Genomic DNA, 20,484 nt, shown 5'->3' with positions numbered 1-20,484 from the left:
TGGTGGAGAAGAGAGAGAGAGAGAGAGAGGAAGAGAGAGAACCACCTCACACTCTCCCTCCATCCCTCTCTCCCTCCCTCCATCCCTCCCTCCATCCCTCCCTCCCTCCCTCTCGTCCATATCTCTCTACCCTTCTCGGACAGACGGACAGAACTTAAAGAGCGATGGATCCACTAGGGGGAAGCGAGAAGGAATTGTAACGGCCTCTTGCGTATAAACGGTGAATTTCCCCCCCTCCCCCCCGCCTCCGCAGACACGGGGATGGGGGTGGGGGAGGGAGGGTGGGGGGAAAGAGGCGGGGGAGGTTGGGGAGGGGCCTTTTTTTTTTGGAGTCTATTTTTGCATAAAATAAAAAGGTGTAAAATGAAAGCGAGAGTACGGAGAGTCCAAGGGTGAGTGTTTGCATCTCTCTCCCCCTCCACTCCCCCTCCACCGCCCCCCCCCCCCTCCCCCCCGCCCCCCCCAAGGTGGCTCCACAGCTTGTCAACTTCGTCGATGGGGGTCGAGAAGAGTGTGCGTTGGGGTGTGGGGGGTGGGAGGGGGTAACTGCGGGAGTCTAACCGGCTAAAACCACTTAGCTTGGCCATTGAGAGAGAGAGAGAGAGAGAGCGCTGTCTGGCCAAGCTTTCCCGCTGCTTGTCCAGCGAGGACCACCCTCCCCGTTAGTTAGTTGGTTGGCTGGTTGGTTGGTTGGTTGGTTAGTTGGTTAGTTAGTGCTTTGGCTTGTAGGGTTAAACGGGAGCTGAGGGGGAGGATTCCCTGTCCCCTGTCCCGATGGATGACCCAGACCTTGGCGTCGGCGAGCGAGCGCCCTGGAACACCGCGGCCCCTCCTGGCTCAGGAACCGGGGCCTGAAGACCACCACAGAGAGGGTTGGCTCGATTCCCAGGTTGCGGGTTCAGCTTGGAGCCGGTTCAGCTCCGGGGAGACCCCCCCCCCCCCCCCACTTTACCCCCCGAAGAGGATAAGGGCGAGAGGCGGAATCAAACTGCTGGTGGGGCTGAAGGGACACAGGACCAATGTGTGAGGAGCCTCTGCCGCCTGGTGGCCAACACCAGTGCTACTACAGCCCCCAAATCCTCAGCTGTTCATCATGTGTGAACGATGATCCTCGCGTTCGATTCAGCGCCTCATCGCGGGATCCACTGTAAAGCGGAGTGACTGTCTATTCTGCGGGCCGAGCGCAGGACGGCCGAGTTTGCGCACAGCGACGTCCCCGCGAGGCGGCCGCGCAGCGAGTCACCCGAACCTCCGTCTGCTCCGAAGCGCGGAGACGACGTTCGGTTGCGCGAAATGGTCTGACTGGACCAGAAGAAAAACCCGGGGCTTCCCCTTAGCGTCTCTGTCACCTCTTCCCCTCGGTTTCGCGTGAACCATTCCGGCCGCGCGTCTCGCGACACCTCACAGAGCCACAAAGACATTACGGCACAGAAGGAGGCCATTCGGCCCGTCGTCGCCTGGGTCGGCTCTTCGGAAGCGCTGCCCTCCAATCCATCCCACTCCGCCCCCCCCCCCCCACCCCCCCACCTGCTCTTTCCCCGTATTCCCGCCGATGCTTCCTCTTCGGGTACCTAATCCGATTCCCTTTCGAAAGTTGTTATCGAAACTGGAAGGTGTAGTGACTGTGTGTTTGGCAGGCGGTGCAGTCGCCCCATATACGGTCGGGAAGCGATTGTCAGGGGGAGAGCCCGAGAAACCGGGAGATCTTTAAACGTCCGCCTGAACCGGGCACAGACGGTTGAAGGACGGACGGTGCCCCCGACAGTGCAGTGCTCTCTCTCTCCCTCTCTCTCTCTCTCTCTCTCTCCCTCTCTCTCCCTCTCTCCTTCTCTCTCTCTCTCTCTCTCTCCCCCTCTCTCCCTCTCTCCCCCTCCTCCACGCTCCGCTGGAGTGTCCGCCTGGACTGTGAGCTCAAAGACCCCCCACTTGGGGCTCGAACCCACAACCTCCTGTCTCGGAGGTGAGAGCGCGAACGACAGACAGATACAGAGAGAGAGAGAGAGAGAGTCTGTGTTTCCAGTTAAAACTGTGTCAACGACGCTCTCAAAACGTTAAACCTCAAATCCCAATATCTTTCCCCTTCATCGTTCCCCTTCCCTCCCTCCCTCCCTCCCTCCCTCCCTCCCATTTTCTCTCTCTCTTTCTCTCTCACTTTCTTTCTTTCCCCCTCCTCCCCCCTTCGTTTTCCTCTCTCCTCTTTCTCTCTCTCTCTCTCGTATTTTCTCTCTCTTTCTCTCTCCCCTCACGTTCCTTTCTCGTCCTCTCCCCTCTCTCTCTCTCTCTCTCTCTCTCTCTCTTTCTGCTCTTTCGCTTTCCCTCTCTCATTCCTCCTCTTTCTTTTTCCCTCTCTCGTTCATCTTCTTTCTGTCTCTCTCTCTCTCTCTCTCTCTCTCTCTCGTTCTTCTGGTCCTCTCCTCCGTCTCCTCTCTTTTCTCTTTCTCTTTCTCGCTCTCTCTCTCTTTCTTCTCTGAAGCTGAGCTGAGGTTTTAGCGTCTGACGTGTCTGAACCTGACGTCTTTCCTGTGTTGAGTTGAAGCTGTTTTAAGGGAAGAGTTTGAAACGGAGGTGAAACGGTGAGTAACGTCTCTCTGAGCTCCCGGGGCTTTACTGTGGGACTGTAACTCACTCACTCACTCACTCACTCACTCACTCTCACACACTCACTCACTCTCACACCCTCACATTCACTCTCACACACTAACGCACTCACTCACTCTCACACACTCACTCTCAAAAACTTACTCACTCACTCTGACTCACATTGACTCACACACTCACTCTCACGCATTCTCTCACTCACTCTCACACTCACAAGCTCACATTCACACCCTCACTCACACGCACACGCACTCACTCACTCACTCACTCTCACACATTCACTCACTCACTCTCACACACTCACCCACACTCACACACTCACCCATTCACTCACTCTCAATCTCCCTCACTCACTCATTGTCACTCACACACTCACATACACTCGCACTCATTCATACCCACATCCTCTCTCTCACGCACTCACTCTCAATCTGACTCACTCGCTCTCAGACCCACCCACTCACTCTCACACACTCACCCACTCACTCTCACACTCACACACTCACACTCTCTCACCTTCTGCCTCTTTATCGTTAACAATGCTGCATCTGATCCAGTGACTGTAACTTTTAAAAGCGCTTCACTGGATTCAACGTAAAGTGTAGTGACTGTACGTGTGTGGACGGCCAATTTGCTCACAGCAACCTACCCACGAACAGCCATGATGTGATTGAGCGATTTTCTTTGGGGGATTGCCAGCCAGGACACCATGAGACGGAAATGCCCTTCTCTTTCAGAAGGACCCCGTGGGAGATCTTTAACATCCACCTGAACAGGGTACAGACGGGGTGGGGGGGTGGGGGTGTTGTGGTGGGTGGGTTGTGGGCGGATGCAGCTCAGTTTGCATCTCACCCGAAGGACGGCAACTCCGACAATGCAACCTCCTCCACACCCCCCTCCACCCCGCCCCCAACATTGCACTGGAGCATGAGCTTAGACGATGTGATTCCAAGTCCCAACTCGGGGCTTGAACCCACAACCTTTTGGCTCGAGCGAGTGGAGAGACGAGAGGAGCTGAAGGGGAGCAGAGAAGCTTAAGGGGAGATTGGAACAGAGTTCTTCTGAGTTATGAGGGGTTTTGAGACGGTAAATAAGGAGAGACTCTTTCCTCTGGCGGATGGGTTGGTAACCAGAGGTCACCATTGAAGGTAATTGCCAGAGGAACCAGAGGGGAGATTTTCTTTAACGTAATAAGTTGTTAGGAACTGGAACCCACGGCCCTGAAAGGACGTTGGAGGCGGATTTGACAGTAGCTTTCAAAAGAGAATTAGGTTAGGGACTTGCAAAGGGTTTCGAGGTAACGCAGGGGAGTGGGGACTAACCCCGGTAGCGCTTTCAGACTCGATGGGCCGAATGGCCTCCTTCTGCGCTGTGAGATTCTGAGAGGCGAGACTTGCTACCGACGGAGCCAGGCTGATAGGCAGGCGTCAGGCTGACCTCGATGTCAACTTGAGCCGAGAGTGGGGGCAAGAAGGGAAACGATGGTGTTAGCAACCACCGGGGAGGAAGTGGCTTCAACGATTATGTTTCCAGAGCCGAGTTCCGTTTGCTCAGTTTGGCGACTGACAGGTGAGCGAGTGCTTGAAGTCCTCCTGTCGCCCTCGCCTCGCGAGCGAGAGGACCCGGGTTCGATTCCCGGCCGGCCGGGGCTGGGCGAGACCTTGGGCAAGTTTCCTTACTCCGCGCCTCTTGTTTGCTCAGCGGTAAGTAGGAACCCGGTTGTCAGTCGATTGGCGGAGTCATTCAGAGGGTTGTTTATTAAGCCGTGTCGTGGACGATCTCCTGGGAGATCAACTGAAACAAACTAAGGGAACCTGTTATCTTCTCAGTCTCCCCTCCACCCCAACGAGAAGAGAGTTTCTTCAACATCCTGTTCTCCAGTGAGAGGCCTCAGGAGCGTGTCTCGAGCCTCCTAGAACTTTCCGCACGGGTTTAAATCGGAGGCCAGAGCTGGCTGGGTCTGTCTGGGCATCGCGGACGCGTGTACTGGTGTCAATCTCTCGCTCGCTCTCTCGCTCGCTCGCTCGCTCTGCGCAGCAGACTTTAGAGATGGTGAGAGATTAACAGACATGGTGATAAGAATAAGTGCAAGTGTCAGATGCACGAGACAGAGAGCCCGAGAGGTTCGACGTGTTAAATCTGAGCGTGTGAGTTTTGTACGTGACTGGGTGCATGCGTGCGTGCGTGTGTATGTGTGTGTTTGTGTGTGCGTACGTGTCCGTGTGGCTGTTTGTGTTGTGTGCATGTGTTTGTGTGTGTGTACGTGTCCGTGTGGCTGTTTGTGTTGTGTGTGTGTGTGTGTGTACGTCGCTGTTGGTGTGAGTGTGTTTGTGCGTGTGTGTGTGTGTGTGTGTGTACGTGACTGTTGGTGTGTGCGTGGTGTGTGTGGTGTGTGTGTGTGTGTGTTTTGCACCTCTCCTCCTTGATCCACCCTAGTGGGACCGCACTCGAGTCCTAGTTAACCACCCGCCTCCATTTCATCTCGGTAAGTGGTTTCTCCACACGTTTGCAGATGACACACAAACCTACTTGGCCTCCTCCAGCGCCAACTCCGGGTCCCCCCCCCCCCCCCCGCCCCCCGATCTCCTATCAGCTTCGTCTGGCAGACGTCAAGAAGGCCTGGACGAGCGTAAACTTCCTGCAGCCGAACATGGACAAGGCGGGAGCCATACTCCTCGGCTCCCGTCGACGTCTTCACTCCTGCGGATCTGAACTCCTCAACCTCCCCGGGCTCCCCCTCTGACTCACCGAACCAGTGCGCAATCTGGGCATGGGGTTCGACCCCCCACCCCCACCCCCAGGACCGCCGTCTTCCACCTCCGCCACATTGCCCGCCTCCGACCGTACCTGACCCCAAATGCAGCCGAAACCCTCGTGCGTACCCTTGTCACCTCCCGACGCGCTTCTCGACGGCGGCGGTGGCGGTGGGAGTTTGTGTTTATGTACGGGTGTGCGCGTATGTGCTTGTGTGTATATGTATGTATGTATGTATGTTTGTGTGTATGTACGTGCGTGTGCGTGTGTATTGTTTGTGTGTGTGTGTTATGTATGTATTTTCGTGTGTACGTGTGTGAGTGTGTGATTGATTGATTCTCAAGAGAAGAGAAGGGACTTAGTTTCTCTGTCTTCCTCTCCCCCAGTGTCCCGGCCAACAACCCCCCCCCACCCCACCCCACCACCCCCCCCAACCTCAGATAAAATGGCTGCTGGCTCGCTCGCAGACTCTGCTTGATGGCTGTTTGTGGGGAAACTGGTTGCAGCTTTCGAGAGAAACAGGTGGCCTTGACATTGCACACAAGTGGTTACCACTTGCAAGAGAGCGCGCGAGAGAGAGAGAGAGCGAGAGCGAGAGAGAGAGCGATGCCGCGACGTGTCGTGGGAGGAGAGGGGAAACGAGAGCTCAGAGTTCCATTGTGCAGACGATAAAATCATAGTCTCGACTGCGCAGAAGGAAGTCATTCGGCCCATTGTGTCTGTGTTGGCTCTTCGAAAGAGCTACGCAACTCGTCCCCGCTCCCCCAGCTCTCACCCCAACTCGTCCCCGCTCCCCCAGCTCTCACCCCAACTCGTCCCCGCTCCCCCAGCTCTCACCCCAACTCGTCCCCGCTCCCCCAGCTCTCACCCCAACTCGTCCCCGCTCCCCCAGCTCTCACCCCATAGCCCCGCACATTGTTCCTTTTTAAGCACAAATCCAATTCCCTTTTAAAACCTACTACCGATATCAGATATTAGAGTTTCTCTCTCTCTCTCTCTTTCCCGGTGTTCCTGCCCGACAATCCCCCAGAATCGCCCGCCCGCTCGCTCACTCGCTCGCTCGGTTTACGGCTGTTTACTGGGAAGTTGCCGAATGCGAATTGGCTGCCTCTCGAACCGTACAGTCACTCCACTTTACAGAGAAGCGTTTTGAGACGTCTGGACCACGAGATAAGGCGCTGTATCATATGCAAACGTTTTAATCAGGTGCTCGGAGATGGGGGGGAATGGACTGTAGACCGTAGTTACGGGATGTGGGTTAAGAGTCTTTTTTTAGGGGGGAGGAGGGCTGGTTTGAGAGGTTCTGGTATTTAGGGCTTGATGTCTCTGTGTCTCTCTAGAACATGAAGTTTGCCTTTGTGGTTCTCTGTCTGCTCGTGGAAATGGGATGTGGTTTACAGAAGCTGTCAGCACAGGGTAAGTGCTCTCTGTATTAGCGCAGTGAGCAAAAACACTGACCTCCTTCCCTGAAGCCCTGACTCAGTGACAACACTGTTATGGAGCCCTGTAGCTCAGTGGTTGGAGCCCTGTCCTCGCAAGCGAAACGACCCGGGTTCGACTCCCGGACGGACAGGGCGAAACCTCAGGCAAGTTTCCTTACTCCACACACGCACACGCACACGCACACATGCCTCAGTTTACCAGACCAACAAGATTCCATTTACAACAACAACAACAACAAGATTCCATTTATAGAGCGCCTTTCACGTCGGGAGGACGTCCCGAGGCGCTGGACAGTTGGGTCAGGACCTGAGCATTGGGGGGAAATGGTCAGGATGAGGGGAGGGAAGGGAGGGAGCGCGGAGGGGGTAGAGAGTCGAGAGAGGAGCTGAAGGCACCGTCAAAGAGAAAGGTCTTGAGACCGGCCTTGAAGGAGGAAAGGGAGGAAGCGGCGAAGGCACTGGGGATAGAGTTCCAGAGCCTCGGGGCTGAGAGGCTGAAGGCCACCGATGGTCGGGCGGGGGATGTTGAGCAGACCGGAGCCAGAGGGACGGAGGGTACGGGCGGGTAGGTAGGGGGATAGTAGGTCGGAGAGGTAGGAGGGAGCGAGGCCGTGAATGGCCTTGTAGGTGAGGATGAGGATCTGGAATTCGATCCTCTGGGGGATGGGGAGCGAGTGGAGGCGAGCGAGGGCGAGGGTGAGGGCGAGGGCGAGGGTGGGAGTGATGTGGTCGCGGTGTCTGGTGCGGGACAGTACACGAGCTGCAGAGTTCTGAATGACCTGCAGTGTGGAGGGAGGGCCGGGAAGGCCGGCGAGGAGAGAGTTCCCATAGTCCAGCCTTGAGGTGATAAAGGTGTGGACCAGAGTTTCAGCCGCGTGAGGGGTGAGGTAGTGCCGTAGTCTGGCGATGTTCCGGAGGTGATGGAAGGCAGTGCCGGTTGTGGTGCGGATATGAGGGCGAAAGGACAGCTCAGGGTCGAACAGAACACCGAGGTTCCTGATGGCTTTGAGAGGTGGAGAGTGCAGCCTTGGATGCTGATGCTGATGCTGTCAGCGCCAGTAAGTAGGAACCTGGTTGTTAGTCGAATGGCGGATGGCTTTCCAGGGAGTAATAATCCCTTCAAAAATAAAATAATAGCAATAATTTGGTCACTCAATCCGCGGCTGTTTGTGGAACACTGCTGTGCGCTATTGGATGTCAGAGTCACTCCACTTTACAGTGTATCCTGCGAAGCCCTTTGAGACGTCTCAACGACCTGATAAGGCGCTGTATCAAATACAAGGATTATTATTATTAGTAGTAGTAGTAGTATTATTAACACTGACTAAAATGATACCAGGGTCTTAAAGGGTTCAATGACGAGGACAGATTGCAAAAACCTGGTCTGTATTCCCTCGAGTTGAGAAGGTTGAGGCTGATCTGACTGAAGGGGGTGTTTAAAACGGGATTCGATAGGGTACCTACAGAGGAACTATTTCCTCTGGTGCGTGGGGCAAATCCAGAACAAGGGGGAACCCTAGCCTGTGTGAGAGGTGCGGTATAAATGCAAGTTGTTGTTGTTGTTGGGTCTCACTCTTCCTCTCTCTCTCTCTCTCTCTCTCTCTCCCTTTAGACTCGGGTGGAGGATGTCAGCCCAGAGACTCGTGCGATCAGTGCATCGAGCAGAGGCCGGAGTGCGCTTGGTGTAAACAGCTGGTTAGTTCCTGACAGTTAACAACAACAACAACAACAACAACAACAAGATTCCATTTATAACAGTCACCCACACACACCACGTCCCACACGAATCATGGTCAAGTGTAGTGTCGTGCCCTCGCCTCGCCTCGCCAGCTGGAGGAACTGGGTTTGATTCCCGGGCGGGCAGGGCAGGGCGGGGCGCGCAGGGCAGGGCGGGCAGGGTGAGGCCGGGCAGGGCGGGCAGGGCAAGGCAGGGCAGGGCGGGGCGGGCAGGGCAGGGCAGGGCGGGCAGGCAGGGCGGGCAGGGTGAGGCCGGGCAGGGCGGGCAGGGTGAGCAGGGCAGGGTGAGGCAGGGCGGGGCGAGGCAGGGCAGGGCGGGCAGGGCAGGGCAGGGCGAGGCAGGGCAGGGCGGGCAGGGCAGGGCAGGGCGGGCAGGGCGAGCAGGGCAGGGCGGGCAGGGCGAGGCAGGGCAGGGCGGGCAGGGCGAGGAAGTCTTAGGCAAGTTTCCTTACTCTGCACACACACACACACACACACACGCAGCAGATAGGAACCGGGTTGTTAGTCGATAGAGGGGGTCTTTTCTGCGGCCGTAGTGGATGTGATGTGATGTTCACATGTTTTTTTGTACCAGGAAATCAAGGCTTGTGGTCGTTTCGGCAGCTCAGTGTGGCAGCGTGTGGGGGTGGGGGGTGGGGGGGAGGGAGAGGGAGGAGGGGATCTACGCCAATAAACTGGGGCCAATGTAACGTTCCTACCAATGCAATGTGGGAATCGAGCCAACCCTCTCCGTGACGGTCTCCAGTCCCGGTTCCTGAGCCAGGAGGGGCCGCAGTGTCCCAGGGCACTCACTGCTGATGACAGCACAGCCCACAGTCCGGCTCATCCATCGGCAGGACCTGGAAGGGCCGACCAGTGACTGGAATCCTCCCCCTCAGCTCCCGTTAACCCTGCAGCCAAAGCACTAACTAACCAACCGACCGACCAACCAACTAACTAACTAACTAAACTAACTGAGGGCGAGCAGCGACAAAGCTTGGACAGACAGCGACATCAGAGACCAAGCTGGCGACGTGTGGGTTTAGCTGGTTAGACTCCAGCAGTTACCCCCAACGCGCACTCTGGGCTCCCCAAAACCACCCCCCACCCACTCTCCGTCCCCCCCCCCCCCCACAAGCCTTGGCTCTTGCCATCCAACGTCTAACACTTCCAGGAATTAGGCGAGCAGGGGGCGCCTCTCCAGAGAGAGAGAGAGAGAGAGGAAGCGCATTCCATTCCAGACACAGGAATGCGTGTTAGTGGCTAAAATATGGCTCAGAGCCTCTTAACCACAGCCATGAGTCAGACACCAGAGAAAACACACCCCAACCGTCGATCGCCGCGAACGTCTGGGACGAGGGCGTTCCGGTGGCCGATAGGATGGGGATAACCCCGCGGGATCTCTCTCTCTCCTCTTTCTTTCCCAGAACTTCACCCAGGCGGGGGAGCCGGAGTCATCCCGGTGTGACGTCGAGCAGAACCTTCTACACCGCGGCTGCTCCGAGGAGGAGGTGGTAAATCCTCGCGGATCACACCGGGTGACGGAGCAGAGCCGGGCTGGGGGGGACGGCGAGACGGTGGAGCAGCTCACGCCCCAGGCCGTCAGTCTCAGCCTCCGACCAGGTACGCGAACGGCTTTATAGTCACCGACCTGAAATATTTTCGCTCACACCAATACACAGTCACTGTAATCCTGCAGTGACAGTCCTCGCGTTCGACACAGCGCTTGAATCGCGTTCTTCGGGACGTCTCAAAGCGCTTCACGGGACACGCCGTAAAGTGGAGTGACCTGTGTGTTTTGCGGGCGAAAGGCGGGAGCCCATTGCGCCCGGCAGCGTCCCCCCCCCACCCCCACAGACAGCCGCGGATCGAAGTGACCAAATCGTTACCGTCATTTCTTTTTTTCCCGGAGGGATTATTACTGCCTCAGAAAAGCGATCCGGCGATCAACGAGCAAACGGGTTCCTACTTACTGCTCGGGAAACAACGCGTGTGTGTGTATCTGTGTGCGTGTGTGCGCGTGTGTGTGTATCTGTATGTGTGCGCGTGTGTGTGTATCTGTGTGTGTACTTGTGTGTGTGTATCTGTATGTGTGCGTGTATCTGTGTGTGTGTGTGTGTATCTGTATGTGTGTGTGTGTGCGTGTATCTGTGTATGTGTATGTGTGTGTGCGGAGTAAGGAAACTTGCCCCAACATTTCCCGGGAGTCAAACCCGGGTCCTCTCGCTTGCGAGGCGAGGGCTCTAACCCCCTGAGCCGCAGCATAATTCCCATCACATTTCTGCGCAGCGCCTCGAGGCGTCTCGGCGACGCGATAAGGCGCGTGGGAGTGGGAGTGGGTGGGGGGGGGGGGGGGTGGGGGTGGAGAGATCGAGAGGTTTCGACTGAGAAACACGGGAGAAACCGTCCGTGGCTTTTGCCGCTCTGTTCTCAGGCCAAGAGGAGTCTTTCACGGTGACGTTCAGGCGAGCTCAAGGCTACCCCATTGACCTTTATTACCTGATGGATCTCTCCTACTCCATGAAAGACGATCTGGAGAACATCGTGAAGCTGGGCAGCGATCTGCTGTCCGCACTGAGGAATGTCACCACCTCAGTGAAGATAGGTACGGCAACGACGACAACAACAACAACAGCAGCAGCAGCAGCAACTTGCATTTATATAGCGGCCTCCGACTAATAATAATAATAATCCTTGCATTTGATATAGCGCTTTTCACGTCGGGAGGACGTCCCAAAGCGCTTCACAGAACACACTGTAAAGTGAATTGACTGTATATTTGTGGGTGAACGCGGCAGCCAATTGCGCACAGCAATGTCCCACAAACAGTCGTGGATTGAAAATGACCAATTTATTATTGTTTTTGGTTTTGGAGGGATTATTATTAGGCTCTGTGTGGAGTAAGGAAACTTGCCCAAGGTTTGGCCCTCTGTCTGGAATTGAACTCAGGTCTCTCACTTGCAAAGTGAGTGCTCTAACCACTGAGCTACAGGACTCCACGCGGTGTTCGTCCCTGGAACGTTTTGCGGGTAACGGAGACAGAGAGACAGAGACAGAGGGGGAGAGAGAGAGAGAGAGAGAGAGAGAGAGGTGGTTGGATGGGGGCAGAGGGGAGTCGGGGGGGTGGAGTGAGAGGGAGGGAGGGAGAGAAAGAGGGAGAGAGAGGTGAGGGATGGAGATGGAGGGAGATTGGGAGATTATTATCTCTCTCTTCTCTCTCTCTCTCACTCTCACTCCCTCTCTCTCACTATCTTCTCTCCCTTTCTCACTCACACTCTCACTCTCACCATATCTCTCTCTCTCTCACTCTGTATGTCACTCTCTGTCTTCTGACTCTTACGATCACTCTCTCACTATCACTCTCTCACTATCACTCTCTCGCGCTCTCCCTCTCTCTCTCTCTCTCTCTCTCTCTCCGCAGGTTTCGGCTCCTTTGTGGACAAGACGGTGTTGCCGTACATCAGCACCACCGAACGCAAGCTGCGCAACCCGTGTCCCGACCGCACCGAGCAGTGCCAGCCTCCGTTCACCTTCCGCCACGTCCTGGCCCTCACGGAGGACGAGCACGAATTCGAGAACAAAGTCAGTCACCAGCGCATCTCGGGCAACGTCGACTCTCCCGAGGGGGGGCTGGACGCTATCATGCAGGCCGCCGTGTGCGTGGTGAGTCCCCCTTCCGAGGCTCGCTCACACCCCCACCCCCACTCTCACTCTCCCCCCCCTCACCCCCCTTTCCTACCTATGGGACCTGCTAACCCCTTATCAACCCTGTCCGTCCCCCCCCCCCCCCCGTCCCCCCTCCCTGCCCTCCGCTCAGCAGGCTCCGGCCACGTGTGTGCGCGTGTGTGTCTGTGTCTGTGAATGTGAATGTGTCTGTGTGTATATCTCTGTTTCGGTCTCTCTGTACCTGGCGTGTCTCTGTGTCTGTGTCTGTGTGTGTGTCTCTGGGTGTGTGACTGTGTGTGTGTGTGACTGTGTGTGTGTGTGTGTGATTGTGTGTGCGTGACTGTGTGTGTGACTGTGTGCGTGTGTGACTGTGCGTGTGTGTGACTGTGTGTGTGTGTGACTGTGTGTGTGTGTGACTGTGTGCGTGTGACTGTGTGTGTGTGTGACTGTGCGTGTGACTGTGTGTGTGTGTGACTGTGTGCGTGTGTGACTGTGTGTGTGTGACTGTGTGCGTGTGTGACTGTGTGTGTGTGACTGTGTGCGCGTGTGTGTGTGACTGTGTGTGCGTGTGACTGTGTGCGTGTGTGACTGTGTGTGTGTGTGACTGTGTGCGTGTGACTGTGTGCGTGTGACTGTGTGCGCGTGTGACTGTGTGTGTGTGTGTGTGACTGTGTGTGTGACTGTGTGTGTGTCTCTCTCACTCTGTGTCTCGTGGTGACCAGGATAAGATCGGTTGGAGGAACGTCACTAAGCTGTTGGTTTACACGTCCGATGACACGTTCCACACAGCGGGCGACGGCAAACTCGGCGGCATTTACCTTCCCAACGACGGCCGGTGTCACCTGGGGCCCAGGGGGCTGTACCAGGAGGCCAACCATCATGTGAGTCTCTTACCCCCACACCCGCACCTCCCTACACACACTCCCCGCTTCCCCCACCCCCACACTCACCCCCTTCCACACCCCCCCACACACACATTTCCCTTCCCCCCAAACTCACTCCCCTCTACCCCCCCACAGACTCCCCCACACTGCCCCCCCCCTTCCCCCCACACATCCCCATTCCGCCTGCCCTCTCCCCGATTCCCCCGCGCCCCCCCGCACTCACCTCCCCCCGATTCCCCCGCGCCCCCCCGCACTCACCTCCCCCCGATTCCCCCGCGCCCCCCCGCACTCACCTCCCCCTCCTCCCCCCACCCCCAGTATCACCGTGGTTATGTGCATTGGAGGGTTATAATGGGTTATAACGGGGGGAGGGGGATTACTCCCGGGGGGGTGGACAGTAACAACTGCTGTTTGACAGGATTATCCGTCTGTCGGACACTTGGCTCAAGTCCTGTCGGCCTCCAACATCCAACCTATCTTTGCCGTCACCAAGAAATCATTGCCAATCTATCAGGTACAGAGAGGCCGTGGGGGTGGGGGCACAGGGGCGGGTAGGGGAAGAGGAGTGGGGGAGGTGGGTGGGGGGGTGGCGGAGGGGCGAGAGGTCGAGAGGGGAAGGGGTGGAGGTCGAGAGGAGGTGGGGTCGGGCTAAAGGGTGGGGAGGCGGGGAGGCTGAGGGGCGGGGTGGGGGGATTTGGAGGGTAGAGAGGCGGGGGTGGCGGTGGGGAGAGGCTGAGAGGGGCAGGGGGAGAGGTTAGGTGGGGTGGCGGGAGGGGGGGGGAGGACAATCACTGACGTCAAGCAGTCTGGGTCGCTATTCTGCACGAAGGGCGCTAAATAAATGGCAAGTTGTCGTTGTCGTCGTCGTTGTTGTCGTCGTTGATTGCTCTTCTGTCTCCCAGTCCCTCAGTAAATTAATCCCAAAGTCCGTGGTGGGGGAACTGCAGGACGATTCCAGCAACGTCATCCAGCTCATCATGGACGCTTACAATGTGAGTCTGCACCACCCCCCACCCCACCCCACCCTTTCTTTCCCTCCCCCCCCCCCCCCCCTCGCCTCGCAAGCCAGAGGACCCGGGTTCGATTCCCGGGCGGGTCAGGTCGGGACGAAACGTTGGGCAAGTTTTCTCACTCCACACACACGCCTCTGGTTACTCTTTGACCGAGCCTTCAGCTCCCCTCTCGACTCTCTTCCCCCTCCTCGCTCCCTCCCTTCCCTCCCCTCCCCCTGACCATTTCCCCCCAATGCTCGGGTCATGACCCAACTGTGCAGCGCCTTGGGACGTCCTCCTGACGTGAAAGGCGCTTTATAAATGGAATCTTGTTGTTGTTGTTGTTGTACTCAGCAGTGAGTAAGAACCCGGTCGTCAAGTCGATTGGCGGATCGCTTTTCTGGGGGTAATAATCCCTCCCCCCCAAAAAAATAACAAAATAATTTAGTCACTCGATGTGGGGGACGCTGCTGTGCGCAATCGGCTGCCGCGTTTCGCCCACAAAATATAGTCAATTGACTTTACAGCGTGTCCCGCGAAGCGCTTTGAGACGTCTCGAACACGTGATAAGGCGCCGTGTCAAATGCAAAGGTTATTATTATTATGTATTCGCTCGCTCTCTGTCTTGGTCTCTCACTCGTGCATGTATTCGCATGTGTGCTCTCTCTCTCTCTCTCTCCCCCCCCTCAGAATTTATCCTCGACGATCAACTTGGAGCACAGTAACCTGCCGGAGGGCGTGACGGTGTCGTACGACTCGCACTGTAGTGACCAGAGCGGGTCGGTGCGGGCAGAGCAGGGCAAGTGTTCCAACGTGCACATCAAGGAGCAGGTGAGCGCGGTCTGAACGCCACGTGCACGACACTTGCAGACAGTTTGCACGCGATTTGCACACACCAATACCCTCCCCACCAATGCTGGAGGTGGGGAGGGTCAGGCTTCCCAGGGAGAGAGAGAGAGAGAGAGAGAGACAGACAGACGGTGGAAGCAGAAAGTGTCATTTGTTTCAAGAAAATACCATCTCGGGGACACGGTATAGAGTTTGGGGACACGACATGGCAAGCGACCGCCAGGATGGAGGGTTGGAAGGCGAACTCGATGGACCTCTGTCTTCTATCGCCGGCAAATTCTTTACGTTCGTAGGTTCAGCCTCTTGCAGTGCGTAATAAATGATCTGGTCACTCAACCCACGGCTGTTTGTGGGTTCGCTGCTGTGCGCAATTGGGTTGGCGTCTTTCGCCCACAAAACACACAGTCAATCCAAGCTTCCTTTGGAACTCCATCCCACAGTTCCCCCCCGGCCTCGCCCCATCCCTTGCCTCCAGGGTATCAAGGGATACGGGGCAAATGGGGGTAATTAGACTTGAGATGCAGATCAGCCACGATCTTATAGAATGGCGGAACAGACTCAAGGGTCTGAATGGCTTCCTACTGTTTCTATGTTTCAAGGCACGTCTCAAGACCCTCCTCTTCGACCGCGCTTTCGCTCACCCTCCTATACCCCCACCCCCACTCCCCCCGCCCTCCGGATCCCAACCCCCACCCCCTCGGGTCCAAATCCCCGACTGTCCAGCCAGCGCTTTGGGAGGTCCTCCCGACGTGAGGGGCAGGAGCTGTGTCAATGTCACGGTTTGTGGTCGTTTGGTTACAGATCAACTTCACTGTCCACGTCGGGCTGACTCACTGCCTCGACTCGGAGCAGAGCTTTGAGATCCGTCCGCTGGGCTTCAGTGAGCATCTGGTGGTCCGGGTCAACAGCCTGTGCGCCTGTAATTGTGGAGACCTCATCAACCAGGCCCCTCACTGTAGCGATGGCAACGGCAGCCTGACCTGCGGCATGTGCAGGTAAGAGATAGGGAAATGGGGGGGGCGGCGCGAGAAGAGGGGCGAGAGCGAGAGGGGTAAGAGACGAAGAAAGAGGGGGAGAGAGAGAGGGGCCGGGTGTGGGGGGAGGAACAGGGTCCATCGCACACTTTCTGCACGCACGCACAAACAGCAGTGAGTACGTAGTGTTGGATGCTGGTTGGTGTGTGGGTGTGCGTGTGTGTCTGTGTCAGTGTCAGTGTGGGTGTGTATGTGCGTTTGTGCGTGTGTGTTTGTATGTGAGTTTGTGTGTGACTGTGTGTATGTATGTGAGTTCATGTGTGTGTGTGTATATGAGTTCATGTGTGTCTGAGTTTGTGTGTGTGTGTGTGTATGCTTGTGTGTGTGTGTGTGTGTATACGTGTGCACGTGTGTGTATACGTGTGCGTCGGTGTCTCTCTCTCACTCCGAGCCTGGTTTGCCGGCTGTAGCTGCGACGAGGGGCGGTTGGGGAAGCGATGCGAGTGCAGCGCCGACGAGGATTCCCGGCCCCTGAGCGAAGACTGCCGCCGGAACAAGACCGACCTGGTGTGCAGCGGGCGGGGGCAGTGCGTGTGCGGACGGTGCATTTGCCGGGACAAGGTCCATGGCGACAACTGCCAGTGTGACGACTCCAGTTGCGAGTGGCACAACGGCACCATGTGCGGCGGTGAGTGAGTGAGGGCAACAACAGCCGGCCCTCGCGCAGGGGGAGAGCCCCCCCACCACCTCCCCACGCTCGGGCGTGGCGGAGTACGACACCGAGCCGGGCGGGGAGCGGGGTTGGAGAGAGGGAGGGGTGAGGGGGTTGAGAGAGGGAGGGGGGAGGTGACTGTTGGCACCTTCGGTTTCAAATGTAAGGATTATTGATTGGTTTTCGATTGATTGATCGATCGATCGATCATTTGGTGACCTGCAGGGAAGGGACGGTGCGTGTGTGGTCTCTGCCAGTGTCTGCCGGGCTACATCGGCAGCGCCTGCGACTGTGAAGACTCCACCGACCAATGCTTCCCGGTTAACGGGACAGTGTGCAGTGGGCACGGCGAGTGCAAGTGTAACCAGTGCGAGTGCGAGCTTGGCTACCAATCCCCAGACTGCGGCCACTGCCTGAACTGCCACCTTGCCTGCCACATCATCAAGTGAGTGTTTCCCCTCCCACCCCCACCCCAACAACAACTTACATTTAACACAGCGGCCCCTCGCGCGCGGGGCAGCAGCCCAGAGCCCCTGACGGTGGCGGTATGATACCGAGCTGGGGGGGGGGGGGAGAGGGAGGTGACCGCAGGCCACGGTCGAAGAGGGGGAAGGAAGGGGAATAGAGGGGGGTGTAGGAGAGGGGAATAGAGGGGGGTGTAGGAGAGGGGAATAGAGGGGGGTGTAGGAGAGGGGAATAGAGGGGGGTGTAGGAGAGGGGAATAGAGGGGGTGTAGGAGAGGGGAATAGAGGGGGTGTAGGAGAGGGGAATAGAGGGGGTGTAGGAGAGGTAGAGGGGGTGTAGGAGAGGGGAATAGAGGGGGTGTAGGAGAGGGGAATAGAGGGGGTGTAGGAGGGGGGGTAGGAGAGGGGAATAGAGGGGGTGTAGGAGTGGGGGGAGGAATAGAGAGGGTGTAGGTATGGACTCATTACACAATGTTATAAACAGGCACAGTGGGCTGGGAGAGGGGGGTTGCCCCCCCCATCTAAACCTGATGTTGTGTTGCCCACAGAGACTGTGTTCGGTGTTGGGTGTTTGGAGCCCAGGACGAGGACTGTACCCAGCGCTGTGGCCACGTGATCATGGAAACGGAGCTGCCGAGAAAGGAAACCAACTGCTCCGAGAGTTTCCACGGAGGCCGGCGAGTGGATTTCTTCTTGGAGAAACGGAAGAACAATTACCACTTTCAGGTCTACAACCAGGGTGAGAAACCAGCCCCCCCCCCCCCCACCACCCCCGACTCTCTCCCCTCTCACCCTCTCCCACCCCCCACCCTCGCCTCCCCCACAAAACAGGAATCCTCCCACACGAGTCCTCCCAAAAGGTTGTGCGTGCGAAAGTACGTGAACGAGGGCTGCTGACGAGTTCAAAGGCACATTTTTCTTAACCGTAAAGGGATAAAGGTGCCCAAGGAGCGAAGGTCAAGCCTTTCAAGGCCAAATAAAAACGACAGATGAAAGCGTAGCCTTAATGGCTGCAGCTAATATATATACATATATAAAATATATATACACACGCACAATAATTTGGTCACTTCAACCCACTGCTGTTTGCGGGGGACGCTGCCGTGCGCAACCGGCTGCCGCTTTTCGCCCCCACAAAACACACAGCGTAGCCCGTGGAGCGCTTTCAGATGTCTCGACGACGTGATCAGGCCCTGTATCAAATGCCAGGATTATTATTATCATTATTATTATTATGGCTAGCAAACACAACAACAACAGATTGCATTGTACAGCAACTGGGGGTGGTGGTGGTGGTGGGGGGGGGGGGGGGTTCGGGGATGAACGCGCGGACGTCCTTAGACTCAAAACGCGTCACACGACCATGTCATACCTTTCAGTGGGGGAGGATCACGACACGCGGCTGATCACCATCGTCTCGGTGGTGTCGGGGATCGTGTTTTTCGGGCTGCTGTTGCTGATGACGTGGAGGGTCTTGACTGAGGTGTACGATCGCAGGGAATTCAATCGGTTCATGAAGGAGCGGAAGAACGAACGCTGGCACGAGGTGAGCCCCCCCCCCACATCCGCCATGTGAGGGGAGCGCTGCGTCAACGCGAGTTGTTGCCCCTTTTCCCGCGCGGGGGGGGGGGGGAATGCACCCCCCCCATTTCACTGGAGGCGAGGGAGTGGGGGGCGAAAACTAATTGAGGGACACACGGTTTCCGGTCCGACTTTAATCTGATTCTCTGCATCTCTCTTCACCCCCACAGGCTTCCAACCCTCTGTACAAGGGGGCAACCACCACCATCGTGAACCCCAAATTTATGGCAGAGTAACGTCATCTCCCCCCACCCCCCCACCCGAACCCTACCCCAGCTCATCCGATGAAAGCACCTCCCTGCCCCCCCCGACCAATTATTATTATTGGAGCTGCCTTGAGGGATTAGTAGTCCCCATTTCTCTCCCCCACCCCCCCGCCCCCCATTTCTACTTTCTCCTCAATGCAGGGAGGGACGTACACATCACTGGGAGTGGGGAGGGTGGGGGCTTGTCTCTCTAGCCAGATCCCAGGGTCTGGTTAGAGAGATTGGTAGCCCCCCACCCCCCAAGGTTCAAGGTTTTACCTGAAGATATGAACGAGAATCTACAGCCATGGCCAAGTCAGTGGGACGGTTGAGGCCGGAGCAGTCACCGTTATCACCATCCGGAACTCCATCCTACATTCCCTTCGCCTCGCCCCCTCCCTGCCTCCGTTGCCCCCTTCCAGGCACAAGACCCTCCTCTTCAACCGTGTCTTCAGCCACCTTCCTAACCTCCCCCATTCCCAAACCCCAGCTCGGGTCCCAGTCTCTTGACTGTCCAGCGCCTTCGGATGTCCTCGCGCCGTGGAAATGTAATGCGTTGTTGCTGCAAACGCAGACAGCTCAGGCCTTTGATCTGTGTGTACAATACGCACGTGTGTTTGTTTAACGTGGTATACGTAAAGCAAAGAAGATTTTGTCATGGATTGGCAATGCAAAGCTATGATGGATAACATTAATAAACAAGTTTTTTTGATAAATATCATCTTCGTTGACTGACGCAGAATCTCCACAGAGATGCAAAGCTCTGTTGCTCACAAGGGGTGTGAGCGGGGGGCGGTGGTGAGGAGATATATTAAAGCGTACAGGGAGGGAAAAGAAAGCAATTCGCAGAATCTATTGTAAAGTGAATTAGTTAGAAATACAGAAACAGGAAGAGGCCATTCAGCCCCTCGAGCCTGTCCCACCACTCCATTAAGATCACGGCCGATCTGTACCTCGACTCCAATTACCCGCCTTTGCCCCATATCCTTCGATACCCTGATCTGCCAGATATCTATCCACCTCAGTCTTCAGGTGGGTTGAATGCTGCCACAGGTGTGTCCCACAAACAGTTGTGGACTGAGTCATCAAATCTTTTTAATGTGTAATTTTTTGTGTGGGGGGCACAGAGGGGGGATGTGATCTCGCCAGTACCGTACAGAGCTTGAGGCTGCCCAGAACTATTATTACACAAAGACTCTCCAGCACGCCACGGTCTTTTAAGATTAGCTTTATTTTTTTTCCTAATTTTTTTTTGTGTGTTATTTCAATATTCCATAGCACCTTGGCAATGACAGGGGGGGGGGGGGGAAATCAAGAGTCCATGTACCTTTCTCATTCAACACAGAGAGCGAGCGAATAAACACCACACAATTAACACTTGTGTCACGGAGAGAGAATCAAAGAGGGGGGGAGAGGGAGAGAGAGAGAGAGAGAGAGAGGGGCGGACAGACACGCAGATGTTAAACTCAATCCGGCTTCTTATGCCATTCCCCCCCCCACCCGGCCCCCACCCCTCAACACTTTCCCCTCCCAACGTTCGTTGACTTGTTCCTCTTAAGTGGTTCGAGCACGTGTGCCAAGGGAATGGAAAATTTGGGGAGCACAAA

General features: G+C 56.4%; 1 protein-coding gene across 1 annotated transcript; it reads left to right on the top strand.

The window, feature by feature from the left end:
• The first annotated feature begins 5,809 nt into the window (after positions 1 to 5,809).
• On the top strand, positions 5,810 to 19,282 carry itgb7 (integrin, beta 7). The gene is made up of 16 exons (XM_042344175.1): positions 5,810 to 5,874; positions 6,693 to 6,768; positions 8,407 to 8,489; positions 9,938 to 10,133; positions 10,945 to 11,115; positions 11,932 to 12,173; positions 12,899 to 13,057; positions 13,479 to 13,574; positions 13,963 to 14,052; positions 14,743 to 14,883; positions 15,703 to 15,896; positions 16,346 to 16,563; positions 16,813 to 17,032; positions 17,600 to 17,790; positions 18,431 to 18,597; positions 18,803 to 19,282. The coding sequence occupies exons 1-16, from the start codon at positions 5,830 to 5,832 to the stop codon at positions 18,866 to 18,868; spliced, it is 2,355 nt and encodes a 784-aa protein (XP_042200109.1). The 5' UTR covers positions 5,810 to 5,829; the 3' UTR covers positions 18,869 to 19,282.
• Positions 19,283 to 20,484: the final 1,202 nt, after the last annotated feature.

Source organism: Callorhinchus milii, unplaced genomic scaffold (assembly GCF_018977255.1).
Source record: "Callorhinchus milii isolate IMCB2004 unplaced genomic scaffold, IMCB_Cmil_1.0 Scaffold27, whole genome shotgun sequence".
Classification (NCBI taxonomy): Eukaryota; Metazoa; Chordata; class Chondrichthyes; order Chimaeriformes; family Callorhinchidae; genus Callorhinchus; species Callorhinchus milii.
Note: the sequence above shows the minus strand (reverse complement) of the source record. Positions and strands in the feature narration are given on the sequence as shown.

Coding starts and splice junctions, on each gene's coding strand:
- itgb7 (XM_042344175.1), top strand. CDS start 5,830: ATGGCTGTTTGTGGGGAAACTGGTTGCAGCTTTCGAGAGAAACAG. Junction 8,490..9,937: donor GCGCTTGGTGTAAACAGCTG/GTTAGTTCCTGA, acceptor TTTCTTTCCCAG/AACTTCACCCAGGCGGGGGA. Junction 16,564..16,812: donor CAACGGCACCATGTGCGGCG/GTGAGTGAGTGA, acceptor GGTGACCTGCAG/GGAAGGGACGGTGCGTGTGT.